The sequence below is a fragment of the Saccopteryx bilineata genome, chromosome 6 (genome assembly GCF_036850765.1).
Source record: "Saccopteryx bilineata isolate mSacBil1 chromosome 6, mSacBil1_pri_phased_curated, whole genome shotgun sequence".
In the NCBI taxonomy this organism is placed as follows: Eukaryota; Metazoa; Chordata; class Mammalia; order Chiroptera; family Emballonuridae; genus Saccopteryx; species Saccopteryx bilineata.
In genome coordinates this window covers 180,245,447-180,260,814 of record NC_089495.1, presented here as the reverse complement: position 1 = coordinate 180,260,814, position 15,368 = coordinate 180,245,447, and the positions used below count along the sequence as shown (strand labels likewise).

General features: G+C 40.8%; 1 protein-coding gene across 2 annotated transcripts in view; it reads left to right on the top strand.

The window, feature by feature from the left end:
- Positions 1 to 15,368, top strand: part of PLCB1 (phospholipase C beta 1) — a 688,569-nt gene that overhangs the window by 486,670 nt on the left and 186,531 nt on the right. For both annotated transcript variants that reach the window (XM_066234441.1, XM_066234442.1), the window contains exon 10: positions 14,508 to 14,654. In XM_066234441.1, coding sequence (XP_066090538.1) covers positions 14,508 to 14,654 — 147 coding nt within the window. The remainder of the gene's footprint in view (positions 1 to 14,507; positions 14,655 to 15,368) is intronic.

The window sequence follows — 15,368 nt, the reverse complement described above, 5'->3', positions numbered from 1 at the left end:
CTTTGTTGCCATCATCCTGTCTGAAATCTATACTTTACCAAAAGTAAATAACTGTGTTGTAACCAATCCAACAAGACTTGTGAAAATGGTTAGCTTATGACACTAGGGAAACGAAAAGCTTTTGTGAAACCAATGAGACACTTCGGAACCTAAACTTTGTCCATGTCCCCACCCTTTGCACTACACGGCTGATGGCTCATGCTTCAGGTAGCATGTGCTGCCCCTATAGATCAACTCTGATGACTTGGAAAAGTAGAGGATATAAAGGGAAAAAAAATCATGATTGGTTATTGAAAAATCTAGAATCCTGGAAAAACCAATTTTGATCTAATGAAAATTAAGATGATGTCTCCCAGCATTTGCTAGAGTATATAATGTCATCTTGTAGCTGTACCAGGTACGAATTCTATAATTACAACAGACACACAAAATTCAGGTATGTTTAAAATAACAACACTATTTATCTAAAACTTAATATGATTCATCATGAAGCTTCCATGTAACATTTTTTTTAATTTTATTTATGTATTTTTCACAGAGACAGAGAGTGAGTCAGAGAGAGGGATAGACAGACAGGAACACAGAGAGATGAGAAGCATCAATCATTAGTTTTTCATTGCGCGTTGCAACACCTTAGTTGTTCATTGATTGCTTTCTCACATGTGCCTTGACCGCGGGCCTTCAGCAGACTGAGCAACCCCTTGCTGGAGCCAGTGACCTTGGGTCCAAGCTGGTGAGCCTCACTCAAACCAGATGAGCCCGCACTCAAGCTGGCGACCTCGGGGTCTCGAACCTGGGTCCTTCCACATCCCAGTCCGAAGCTCTATCCACTGCGCCACCACCAGGTCAGGGTCCATGTAACATTTTTAAGATCACAGAATTCATTTCTCAACTCAAAAGCTCCAATAAGAAAATGAACTTGAGATCTTTCATACCAGATCATTTTGTTTGCTGCTTTGGCTCTGTTTCTATAAACAAAGATTAGAGATTTTTTTATTGTGTTGACTATTATTTCATAATCAATAGGATAACAATTTTGAAATCCATGTTTGTAGGAATAACAAATCATTGGGTTAGAAGTTAATTCTTTAGTAACTAAGAGTTTGAATTTTTTTTTTCCAAAATTGAAAATTGATTTTTTTAATTTGATTTTGCAGTTTAAGATTTTTTTTCAGAAACTCTTTTTGTGTCTTCTTAAATCCAACAAAGTATATTTTCAGGAAATATTATTTGACTTCAGTATGTTGACTAAAAGGCAAAGAAATCAGCTCTGTTTTATTAGGTGATTTTAAAAAGGTATATTATCATTTTACAAAGAAGGAAACCAAAGCTTTGAAGTCAAAGATTTACCTAAGCCATAACACCAGATGTTCTTTAAGAAAGCAGAGTTTTAAACTTTCATTCAACTGGTTAATATATTTTGATTAATAAACACATAAGAAAATAAATAGGAAAGTTTAATATTACATTATCATTTTTTTCTCCTTTAATTTTGACTAGTTCTTCAAATTTGCCCAAACATTAGTAAATTGAAATAAAAAAGTCTTATTTCTCTGAGAAAGACTTTCATGTTGCCTATACTTGATTAAATGGATGGAATGATGTACATGCATTATATACATAGTATCATAAATATACATTTACTCTCTGATTTCAAGAAACATATTCAAGTAGCTGTTAAACAAATAAATAATACACAAATTTGACATGTGCTAATAATCAGTCTTTATGTGTATTTATATTTTTTATGTAAAATGTAGCATAAAATGAAATGAAAATTTTTCAGTGTGGCCCAAAGCCTAAATGCTAAAGATGACCATACGTTAGCTCAGTGGTCCCCAATCCCCGGGCCGCGGACTGGTACCGGTCCATGGGCCATTTGGTACCAGTCCGCAGAGAAAGAATAAATAACTTACATTATTTCCATTTTATTTATATTTAAGTCTGAACAATGTTTTATTTTTAAAAAATGACCAGATTCCCTCTGTTACATCCATTGAAGACTCACTCTTGACACTTGTCTCGGTCACGTGATACATTTATCCATCCCACCCTAAAGGCTGGTCCATGAAAATATTTTCTGACATTAAACCGGTCCGTGGCCCAAAAAGGTTGGGGACCACTGGGTTAGCTGACTAAAACCATACCTCACAGAAGTGTGAAATGAGTCCAGAAGAGATAATGGGCTTCAGTGCTTCGTGGATCTGTTGCCATTAGCATGTTGGCCACATTTCCACACTGGAATTTCTGTTTCCAGAGATACATCTATTGGTTATAAATGATCAGAGGATTTTTTGCTGCCTCTGACACAGAGGGGGCCAAATTTTCATATGTTTTGGTTTTACAAAGAAAGGATTTGAATCTTGTTGCAAAGAATACTATTCTCAAAGGAGTTTGGTTTATTTCTTTTTTATTCTTTTTACAATTTAATGCCACATATTGAATAATGCTATGGCTCCAGGTCAGTGAATATTTCAAACTTGAATGGTTCTGGAAGAGAGATTCAGGACATTGGTCAGAGGCATTCCTGAATATCTGACAGGCTTATTTAACTTACTGCAACTAAGAGTAAGAATCATTTGATGTTGAAACCTGAAAAAGTATGTCATGTTGCATCTGAGCACAAATGTTTATTTCCAAGTCAATCATCCATATATATATATATATATATATATATATATATAATTTATTAGGAATTATAATTTTTTAAGTGCAAGGAGGGGAGATAGTGAGACAGACTCTTGCATTTGCCCCAACCAGGATCCACCTGGTAACCCCATCTTGGGCTGATGCTTGGGTACTGAGCTATTTTTAGTGCCTGAGGGTGACACTCCAATGAGCTATTCTCAGCACCCAGGGCCAAGGCTCAAACCAGTCAAGTCACTGGCTGAGGGAGGGGAAGAGGGAGAAAAGGAGGAGAAAGAAGGGGAGAGAAGCAGACGGTTGCTTCTCCTGTGAGCCTGACCAGGAATCGAAACTGGGACATCCACACATCAGGCTGATGCTCTACCCACTGAGCAAACTAGCCAGGGCTAGGAATTATAATTCAAAATGGTAAGATTTACACTGAAATCCTTCTGTTTACATTATTATTTAATTATCTTTGTAGATTAAAAAAACATTATTTTCTCAGCACCATTTTTCTTTATTAGATAGAAATAAAAATATGCTAATTATGGAAGTCTATTATACATCCATAATTAAAGAAAAATGCTGCCATAGTGTGATGGTGAAGCCAGCTAATCTCAGGCAGGTAACTTGACCTGCTTGAGCCTCAGGTTCCTCCCCTGTAAAATGGGGTGATCACAACACTAGCAGACATCGGTGCTGTTTTCAGAATTCCTGGCATTCATTACTCCATCACGGTCAACAGCATTCTCTGCAAGTCTCCACAACATCCTCTCAGCCCAACCACAGACACTCTACAAGTGCCCAGGACTCCATGGTCCAGGAGTGGTTGTCATTCAGGAAGTAGTACCTCATCTTCCTTGCCCCTGGTATGGGACAATTTTGAAGCATTTTCTCCCTTTTCTCCTGGAGTTCTGTACTGGGAGTTAGCCTTCATTTCCTACAACTGTAACTCTTATTAGCTTTTCCCTTTCCTTCCCATTTCTCCACTCCCCTACAGTTATTGGTGGAGGGTTACCTCCTAAATAAATTGATTTGACTCCAAATCATATCTCAAAATCTACTTTTAGTAGAACCTAAACTATGACAAGTGTGTTTATAGAAATGGCCATAACACAATCAAAAGTGAAAGATGGGTCAGGCCTGAGCACTGAGAGAAGAACAGATGCAAAGAGGCTGTCCCCAGAGCTCCTCGCTTCCGACCTGTCACCTCACAGCCATCATTGTTAGCAGTCTTGAAGCTCTGGCCGATGTCCTCAAACCATGGCATCTCCAGATCACAAGGGACTTAGTCATTTAGTCCAAATTTTCAAGTCACATTAGAGGCAACTACAGAAGTGACAGTATTGGGACTAGGACTGTATTTTCTGTGTCCCAGCATATAGTCCTCCCCACTGCTCCAGACATCTGTTTGGGTCCCTCCATCAAGACTTGTTGAACATATTCCAAAAATTTATATGGAAAACCAAAAAAGAACACGAATAGCCTCAGCAATCTTAAAAAAGAAAAATAAAGCGGGGGGTATCACACTTACTGATATCAAGTTATACTACAAGGCCATTGTACTCAAAACAGCTTGTTACTGGCATAAGAACAGGCATATAGATCAATGGAACAGAACAGAGAACCCAGAAATAAACCCACACCTTTATGGAAAACTGATATTTGACAAAGGAGCTAAAAGCACTTAGTGGAGTAAAGACAGCCTCTTCAACAAATGGTGTTGGGAAAATTGGACAGGTACTTGCAAAAAAATGAAACTAGACCACCAACTTACAGCATTCACAAAAATAAACTCAAAACAGATAAAAGACTTAAATGTAAGCTGTGAAACAATAAGCATCTTAGAAGAAAACATAGGCAGTAAGCTCTCCAACATCTCTCACAGCAATATATTTGCTGATTTATCTCCACAGGCAAGTGAAATAAAAGACAGGATAAACAAATGGGACTATATCAAACTAAAAAGCTTTTGCACAAGTAAAGACAATAAGAACAAAATAAAAAAACAAACTACACAATGGGAGAACATATTCAACAATACGTCTGATAAGGGGTTTATAACCAAAATTTATAAAGAACTTGTAAAACTCAACACCAAGAAGGTAAACAATCCAATCAAAATATGGGCAAAAGAAATGAATAGACACTTCTCCAAAGAGGACATACAGATGGCCAAATAGGCATATGAAAAAATGCTCAACATCACTAATCATTAGGGAAATGCAAATTAAAACCACAATGAGATATCACCTTATACCTGTCAGAATGGTGCTCATCAACAAAACAACACAGAATAAGTGCTGACGAGGATGTGGAGAAAAGGGAACCCTCCTGCCCTGCTGGTGGGAATGCAGACTGGTGCATCCACTATGGAAAACAGTATGAAGATTCCTCAAAAAATTAAAAATCGAACTGCCTTTTGACCCTGCCATCCCACTTTTAGGAATATACCCCAAGAACACCATAGCACTGTTTCAAAAGGAGAAATGCACCCCCATGTTTATGGCAGCATTGTTCACAATAGCCAAGATCTGGAAACAGCCCAAGTGTCCGTCAGTGGACGAGTGGATTAAAAAGCAGTGGTACATATACACAATGGAATACTATGGGTCCATGAAAAAGAAGGAAATCTTACCTTTTGTGACAACATGGATGAACCTGGAATCTATTATGTTAAGTGAAATAAGCCAGGCAGAGAAAGAAAAATATCATATGACCTCACTCATTCGAGTAATCCCATGAACAATGTGAACTGAGGAACGGAATTGAGACAGAGGAGAGATCAAAGGGACCAGAGGAAAAGAGGGCAGAGGGAAAGGGGATGATAGGATGGGATAAACCTGAAGGGAAGGGGGGAGGGTGCTATGGGGAGGGGGGCAAAGGAGATGTTGAGGGGAATGTAGGGGAGGGGGGATGCATTCGAGGCAACACTAGAATCTATGTAAACACAATAAATTAAAATGAAAAAATAAAATATGTAAAAGCACTATAAAAAAAAGATTTGTTGAGAAAAGAGACACAAGGCTGGCTATTCATAAGTTAGCCCTGGCATCAGTAGCCCTGGTTTTTAGACTTGTCCTTGACATTGTATTCTTTTATTTCTGTTTGTTTCCTCTAACATAGTCTCGCAAAAAGGAAAAATCCTCTAAAAGTGCTATACGGGGTGGGGCACAAATAGGTTTACAGTTATTTTATGAGAAAATAATGCAATAATTAATACATAATAAAACATGAATAGACTCTGTTCCGAGTACTTAGCACTGTTGACAGTGCCTTTTGCCCCACCCTGTGTTGGTTACATACGGGGAGCCTGGAGTGTGGTTGTTGATGGAGGTCCTGCTCTGCCTTCCTCCCCCCACCACATTCTCCGCAGGCACTTCGCCAACCCCCTCCTATCCCCGCCCTCTGAGAGTCAGGACGTGCAATTTAAAAACCAATCATCTGGAGGAAATATTGACTGGTTGAAAAGGTCTACCTCACAATTAAAGTGACATCCACTTAAATATTTTTACATATAGATTCCCTGCAAGAAATAAAAGAGCTGAAATGAATGAACCAAGTCAACTAAAATGAGATAGATTTCCTTCCTAATAGACAAAGACAGATGAAAAACTACATGATGTAGGCAATTCTTTTCATGCCTTAATTAAGTTACTGCGTGAGGAGATCTGCTGAAGAGCCACTCTAGTATTTTATTGATCAATATCCCATTTAAAATCTACTTATTGACTTTGCAGCTCTGTGGAAGGTCACAGGAGAATGATATTATCATTTGTGAGTATATTATAAGCTACTCTTAAGTCTGTGTTTCCTAGGTTCATAGGGTGAGAGATTGGCTAAAATAAAAAAAGAAACATATTTTTCAAGATAGTCATTACAAGCCAACCAGTCATTAGTTGATTTGGTAACTTCCTTCACTTCTGTTTCCTTGGTTGCATTTCCTTCTTCCCCAGGAAGCAGAACTTGGTCTGAGGAGAGGCAAATGCCTGGCCCAGGAGTGCCAGGTGTTTTTCTTCTCTAGACTTTCTTCAGTGACCTCAGAGTCACAACCATGTCCATTCACAGCTGAAGTGGCCTTGTTCATAAAACAACCAGTCCGGAGAAATATCAATAGTAAAAGGCAAAGTCAAGTGCCAGTCAAAGAGGTGGAGAAGTAAACTTGGTAGCCTAATCCACCCCAATCTGCTGAGTTTTATAAAAACCTTTTTATCTCAGCAGAGTATACATTCCTGAGATGCCTTACCATTTTGTGTGAGAGCTATTGGGATAAAACATATAATGGCTCTCTTAGATGTAACCTTTCATAAGAATATAGCATTAATATTCTCTGATTATTACACCTTCTCCCTTCTTAGCAAGACTTAGTTAGTTAGGTGGGACCAGCTTGGCAGGTTCTACTGTGTTGGAGAAAAGTCACAAAGCCCCAAGGCATTTGAGTCCCTGATATCAGCAATACAGAGTCCAATTTTGTGAGCAGTTGATTTTACACCAAATAACTGGTAAGGAACAGATGAAATGCAGAGACAGCCAAGTTCATAGAAAACGAACAATGCCCACTGGGAAACCAAATGAGGGACGTGTGGACTGTCCACCTTAGCACCTAACAGGAAATCCAGACTGTGTCATGGCAATGGGTGAAATTATGTCAGGAAGCTGAGAATGCCAAATCATTTCATTAATTCATTATAGAGATTCTAGGAGCTCTGTCTTCATTCTGAACCACTAGACTCTCCAGTTGCCCATGTAAACTTATCTACACAGTAAAAATAGTATTGTTTGAAGAGGAAGCCTTGACTGAGGATGATCAACAAAATTTCTTTTCTCACCTAGCTCTCGCCATTAACACATAGAACGTGAGTCAAACGTGCTTCTAATTAGTGTTGTCATGGATCTATGTTTGGGTTCCCCCAGAAGCCTACCATGGAAGAGAAACTCAAACACGAGGAGTTCATTTGAGAGATGAGCCCAGGTAGGGCAATTTAGGAAGTGAGAATGAGGAAGGGAAGGCAGCCAATAAAGCCAGGTAGCAGTATGCATGACTAGATTTCAGTCTGGTGGCAAATTCTAGAAATCCGGGTCAAAGTGACTTTTCCAGGAATCCCGAGCATGTCAAAGGAAAGATTCTCAAAGGTACCTGATGCTCACTGAACTTTTTTCTTTATTCTAATACACACCTAATGCAGTTGCATGGATAGTTTAATCAACAAACATGTATTGGCAACCAAACTTAGGAACTACAAAAAAGTGGAACAAAATCAAGATAAAAGACTGCATTCTCTAGGAGACTACACAGACAGGTGATGGTCATACAAATAACTATACTACAAGATAGACTATGAGCAAGCACTTCCATTTGTTCCTTCAGCAAGTTATCTATTTAGTGTCCTTTATGTGCACGGAGGAAAAGGGATGTTTTATTTATTCAGGTTCTAGGGAGTGTCAAGAATCACTTCAAGCTCTGTAACAGCTAATTATCTTGTATAAACCTCAAAACAAATATTTGAGTCTGTATTATTACCTCCATTTTACAATGAAGAAACCGAGTCTTTGGTCAAGTAACTTGATCAGATTGAGAAGGAAGGAAATGAGAAGTAAGGCTCAGAGGACATGAAGACCTTGATGCTAATCTTAGCACACGCATTCATTGATTCAATGAATATGTTTTGAGCCTTACCACTTGTGTCCACCTTTGAACTAGACAATGGAAAGGTGCCATTCTTCTCTGCAGGGGGTTGTCAGCATACAGAACCTCCACTGTGAGGAAGAATGTCATGAGGCTTTTGAAGAGGAAAGTGACATCTGAGCTGTACTTCAGGAATGCTGCAGAGTAGAAGGATGGATGAAGGACAGATTTGAGTCAGGTGTCATTTAAGGCACTAAGCAAGAGTATGATCTAAATATTTACTAGAAAGCATTAATGAGCACATATCCTGGACCTGCATGACACTGGGAAAGGTGTAAATGAAGAGAAGGTCGTGCTCCTTGACCTTGGAAAGCCAGTCTCCAGCTTGACCACAAAACATCACACTCTAGTTAAGGATCTAGAACATTTTTGCCTCCTTTACGTTACGGTCAGGAACCACTGTGAAGGCTCACTTCTGATAGAGCAATGTGCCAGAGCAATAATACAATGCAGCGAGCTGCTTCCTTATGCCCTCTAATTCTGAATAAGAAATCAGTCCTTCACAAATCTGGTGGAAAGACTCCAAGCTCATGGATGGTTCTAATCTGGATTCTGTTTTTATGTAGCCACGTCAATGTAAAAGGATTGTGTAATCTTACCAGATCAACATTTCTCTGTCACATTAAGTACTAAAACACCGTCTTACCTACTAAGCAGAGCAGTGAGGAGTACCTACATTGCAGATATGAGAATATTTGTAAAAGGGGAAAGTGCTAAATCAAAGTTAGGTCATATGATTATAAGAACTTTCACACAAAACCACATTGACCAGTTCAACTTAATACAGAGAGAACTGCAGGGACACACAAATCCATGACACCCAGGTAATGGGGTCAATCTGCAATGTCTTTTGAGAAGAGCACGTAGCCATTTGGTGGCCATTGTCACACAGTATCTTGGGCTTGTACTGGCATACAGTTATGGTGATAAAACAGGTTTAGCAATCATGAAGGAATGAGGATGTCTGATGCTTTTCAACCTAAAGTAAAAATGCCTGAGAACATCATACAGAATATACTGACTCCAGGATTGGGAAAGATATTGGTAAAATAGATAAAGAAACCTGCCAAGTTTGTGTACTGTACAAAAACACAGTTAGCTGGCAAATGTAATAGGAAAGTTTGCGCCCAAGCAAAGATTATTGAAAAGGGAACATTTAATAGACAATTTCTGAAAGCAGGCAAATAGATTTTGGTGAGTCATGGGATATTAAGGCCATCTGCACTTGTTTTCCCTAAGCTGTTCTAGCAGAATTCACATAAGGGTCACAGCACCAAGAACAGACATGAGCCAAGGAAACAGCTTCTTAGTGTTGTGCATGGATGAAGTGACTTAGAAGGCTTTAAGTCATTGGACCAGTAGCATTCCAACATGCTCTGGGATCATTACATGAAGAGTGGGGATTGAATGCTGATAAATGGATTCTCAAACATCTAATCCCAGTGACATCCAAACATTTGAGTCAGATCCTGCCTAACTGGTATTTGGCTCAATAGAATGAGGCTGGTGGCCATGCTAACTGGTACACATGGTGTCCACTTTCTCATCCCAGCTGTGTGATGACTTTAATAGCTTTATTGACCATCTGTTTTCCTAGGCTGAACTTGTAGAGAATTCTCTGTGTTTCTCGGGTTTAAAAGCTGTGATTTGCTTGTCTCAAGTTCTTTTTCTTTCTTTAAACTCACCTGCATATTTTTTGCAAAACCGACAAAACAATGTCACATCTTCTATTTGGCATTTCTTTTGTCCTCACCCTGACATAACAAGTTGTCAGAGAAGTATTTTTTTTTTTCCTAAAAGTTCTTAGTGCCACGGGCTGGAGAATAAAAAAATGCCAGAAATTACTTGCAAAGACGAGAATGTAAATTCGGTCTGGAAAAGAATTGTGTGCCATGATAGACAAATCCCCATCAAAGAGCTAATCCTCACGCCTCTGCCAGATGGGTCATTTGCCCTGACTGAGCCCTGCTCCTTTTCACAGAAAGATTAAAGTAGCACATTTTTAGTGTGATAAGTAAATCGTGGAGGGGAAAAAAAAGAAAACTTTTCCTTGGTCACATTCAGGACTATTTTTAGGACTAATTCAGGGTGCCTTAAGTGAAGCCAGTCGCCACAGGGGCAAGAGCCTTTCTTTTTTTCTTTTCTTTTTTCTTTTTTTTTTTTTTTTTTTTGTATTTTTCTGAAGCTGGAAACAGGGAGAGACAGTCAGACAGACTCCCGCATGCGCCCGACCGGGATCCACCCGGCACGCCCACCAGGGGCGAGGCTCTGCCCACCAGGGGGTGATGCTCTGCCCCTCCGGGGCGTCGCTCTGCCGAGACCAGAGCCACTCTAGCGCCTGGGGCAGAGGCCAAGGAGCCATCCCCAGCACCCGGGCCATCTTTGCTCCAATGGAGCCTTGGCTGTGGGAGGGGAAGAGAGAGACAGAGAGGAAGAGACAGAGAGGAAGGAGGGGGAGGGGGTGGAGAAGCAAATGGGCGCCTCTCCTATGTGCCCTGGCCGGGAATCGAACCCGGGTCCCCCACACGCCAGGCCGACGCTCTACCACTGAGCCAACCGGCCAGGGCCAGGAGCCTTTCTTTACCATCATCCGTGTCCCTCCTGCAGACCAGAGCTGGGAAAGCTACCAGCCCTACTCACCGCCATCTCTTTCTGTCTCCCCAGTGTGAGGTCCAGATCCAGCTCTCACGCTAACATCCCTGTGACCTCAAACAAGTTGCTTACCTCTCTGACCCTTAGTTGGTCCAACTGAAAATAGGAATTTAGAAGTACGTCCCTCATAGGATTTCTGTGCTTGGCACATTGTCAGTGCTCAGATAATGACCTCCTCCTCCTATTATTATTATTATTTACCTTCTCCTAGTAATAGATTACATGCGGTGTCTTCTGTAGCTGCATCACATAGTGGTTAATGGCATGGAACCCAATCTATCTTCTTACAGGCTGTGACCTGGCGCAAGCTACTTGCCTTGTGTCGGTACAATAGGGATGAAAGCAGTATCCATCTCGCAGAGTTATTGTGAGGATGAAACGAGTTAATATTTGCATACAGCAAGCAATATATAAATGTGTGTTAAACATTACACTGGAAATAGATTAAATTCATGAAGCTCTTCCAAGGCTGGTTGGCTATATTTCTTCCTTTCCTACTGGACTCACATTCATACAATATACTTCCTTGAGAGTCAGAATCCATTACCAAAAGTTAATAAATACACAAAACCCCCAAACGCTATGTTTGTCAACACAGCCAGCCACGTTTCTGTCCTTGACGCTCCACAGCATTTTTATCATTTTTTTCTTTAGCACTTTGCTGGCTGCCGCCACCCATCTGCTTCCAGGACTAGCTCAGGTGCACTTCCATGCCTATGTTTTGAGGCCATGATAGGGCAATTTATAAGTTTTACCGTCCCAGTTAAAAAACAAACAAACAAAAAACACATACTGAGCAGGGAAAAGCCTGACTACAAGGCACCGTGAATTCTGTTCAGAGGTTAGCTTTCTATCACGCCCTGCTGCCCTTTTGACCTCCCTGGACCACGGAGCTCATGTAAAGCGCCCTGGGAAAGGAGGGTGCAAGGATGCGCCACCAGGCTCAGAAGTCTCGGTGCGGTGAGGAGCCAGCTTGTGTCATCTGACCTTATTAAGAGGCACTTCTGTGGCTAGTGGATTTATTTCCAGAAACACCTTTTGATTCTCAAAAAAAGCTCTTTCAGGGCTGAACAAAGATGTTAAGAGGAGAGGGTATTGATAAAGGCATTTTCCTTGCCTTCTGCAATGGTATGAAGTACAATCGTCTCTTCTATTGTTTAAGGATTGATTCGTCCTATTCTGAATTATCTTAGCCTCTTTCTCCGGGTCAGTTTTGACGGCTTTAGACATGTAATGCTGTTTTATTAGCGCTTCTGCTATGTGGGACGAGGGGGTAAAGATAAAACTTGCATTCTCTCCAGGACTCTTGCTTGGGACTTAGATCTCCCTACCCTCCCTTGATTCTTACGCATACTTGTTGACCATCACAGACCATCAATCAAAGCCAGACCATGCCTGCCCTTGCCTCTGCTCTGTAGGCTGTCTTTGCATTTCTTTGATGTTTTTGTTTTAATCCTTCCTCTGAAGTATCATTTACAGCTGAACTCAGAATTACCATGTTTAGTTCTCTGTGATACAAATTGAATTCAGGGATTTAGGTGCCAAGACAATGCACAAAACCACTCATGATATGTATTAATACATAGAGGTTAATATTTGTGGAACCCAATAGTCATTCTTTTAACTAATAGTTATTGAGCACTGAGGTGCCAGGCATTGTTTTGTGTTCTGCAGATCAGGAATTACCTGACAAAAGCCCTTTCCATTGGCTGGACTTCCCACTGAGTGTCTGCATCTCTTTGCTGGAGGTTTTCTTTGGCTCCTCGAGCCCTCTCTTCCCAAATGTGTGGTGGCCAAAAGTACTTACTGGGACATTCATGCCCCCGGAAGCAGTTGACCAGTGATTAATGGAACTTGGTGTCTAAATATTCCAACTTCCTGTCCCCTTAGTGGAGACAACCTGTAAGTACAGGTTCTACTCCATCTCTTAGTGGCTCCCCAATGAGATTCAGTTTCAGTTGCCTACAGTGGCGATTTGCTCGATAATTCCCCATTCTTGACGGCCTTCCCTCGTCCTCACCAGTGTTTCCAAGGAAACACCTGTTAAATAAACTAATAACCAAATTCTGGTCTTGGTGTGTGATTCAAGGGAAACCCAGAATAACACTCTTTCTTCATGAAACTTCCAGTCCTGTAGAAGGACTCCAAAAGTAACAAACCAGTAAATATATAAAACGACTAATGGAGAAATATTAAGTAGAGTGTGATAAGAGTACCAACAAGGCCCTGGCTGAGTGGCTCAGTGGATAAAGTATAAACATGGTATGCCAGAGGCTGTGGAGGTTTACCACCCCCCTCACTGGGCAGGGCACCTGTGAGAAGCAATCAACAAGCACACACAACTAAATGAAATGACATAGTGAAACAGCAAGTTGATGCTTTTCTCTTTCTCTCCCTTCTTTCTCTCTCTCTATCTCTCTCTCTTTTTCTCTCTCAAATCAATGGAAAAATTAAAAAAAGCTCCAGCAGGAAGGAGGGACTGCTATTTGTACAGGATGGTCAGGGAGGGCTAGAGAAAGCGCCTTGTTATGCTGACATTTGACAACACTCGAAATAAATACTTTATCCCTCTATCTTAATTTCTATATTGAAATAACCCAGGGTAGGGTCTGAGTGCTAGGAACCTTACCTAATAATGTCTGTGCATCAAAGGAGGAATTGAAGTAAGAAAGTTAAAGGCCTCCTTTCTTTTTTAATCAGTCTTTAATATTTTTTCCTAGGAGAGACTCATTTGTGGTCATCTTCATAGGCTCTTTAAAGAAAAAAATCATTTCCTGAAAAACATTTTCACTTCATTTTAAATAATAAAACCACTTGCAAATTATCTTTTTTGATTATATAAGTAACATATATTTGTAATGGGCAATTTGGAAAATTACCCCTAATTCTGTTATCCAGAGATAAGTGCTAATAACTTTTGTGTCCATCCATGAAGTTAATAACCATTCTTATATTTAAAAACAGAAGGTTGGTGTTTCGGTATTTAAACCCTCTAAAAGGCGGTAAGTTTCAAGTTACCATATTTTTCTCTATCGTCTGTGGCACTTGGAGGTAATGGCACTGACATAGAATAATTCTAGACTACTGTTTATCTATATTAAAGTGCAATTCTGGCTACTGTATTCTACTTTGGATAACAGCAGAGTTTTCTGGGGGAAAAATAATTAAAACCACATGATACCAGCAACCCATAAAAAGAAGCCTGACCAAGCGATGGCACAGTGCACAGAGTGTTGGATTGGGATGCAAGGACCCAGGTTCGAAACCCCAAGGTTGCTGTCTTGAACCCTGGCTCACCAGCTTGAAGCCCAAGGTCACTGGCTTGAGCAAGGGGTCACTTGCTCTGCTGTAGCCCCCTGGTCAAGGCACATATGAGAAAGCAATCAATGAACAACTAAGGTGTCGCAACGAAAAACTGATTTATGCTTCTCATCTCTCTCCGTTCCTGTCTGTCCCTATCTATTCCTCTCTCTGTCTCTCTCTGTCTGTCACACACACAAAAAAAGACATTTACACTCTTCCTAACTCCCCACTTCTCCAGGACAGATCTCCGTGGATGGATTTATGCGCTATCTGAATGGAGAAGAAAATGGCGTCGTTTCACCTGAGAAACTGGATTTGAATGAAGATATGTCTCAGCCCCTCTCTCACTATTTCATTAATTCCTCGCACAACACCTACCTCACAGGTACGGATTTCTAATTCTTTGACGGTTACTTTTGCCAGTCTCACCTCATTCCACCAACCTCTCCTTTCGTTGCTTCTCAGTAAAGGTATACTCTCTTTTGTTTCGGGTGACATGCCCCTGAGAACTGGGGCTCATGACCAGAGGCTCCAGACATAAGCAGTCACATCCTCGTGTTTGTGAAACACTGTCATTTCTTCACACAGTTCTCTATCTAAATTTACAAGTTACTCCCTAAAAGGTGTCCGTGTCTGCTGTCCTCATGCCAATGGAATTTCTGTGTAACTGAACTCCTTCTTCAGTGTCCTTTAAGCCATTGGCGTCTTACTTAGTTCTCTGGACTTATTTTATCTGCAGAAAAATTCTGAAGGGCTTACAAGGCTCCATTGGAGCAAAGATGGCCCGGGCACTGGGGATGGCTCCTTGGCCTCTGACCCAGGCGCTAGAGTGGCTCTGGTCACAGCAGAGCCACACCCCGGAGGGGCAGAGCATCGCCCCCTGGTGGGCAGAGCATCGCCCCTGGTGGGCGTGCCGGGTGGATCCCGGTCGGGCACATGCGGGAGTCTGTCTGACTGTCTCTCCCCGTTTCCAGCTTCAGAAAAATACAAAAAGAAAAAAAAAAAATCTGAAGGGCTTAATGACTTCAGCACAAAGCCAATTACCAATTTGCTTAAGATGGAACAGGGTTTGAGATGTATAAAAAATTGACCTGTAAAT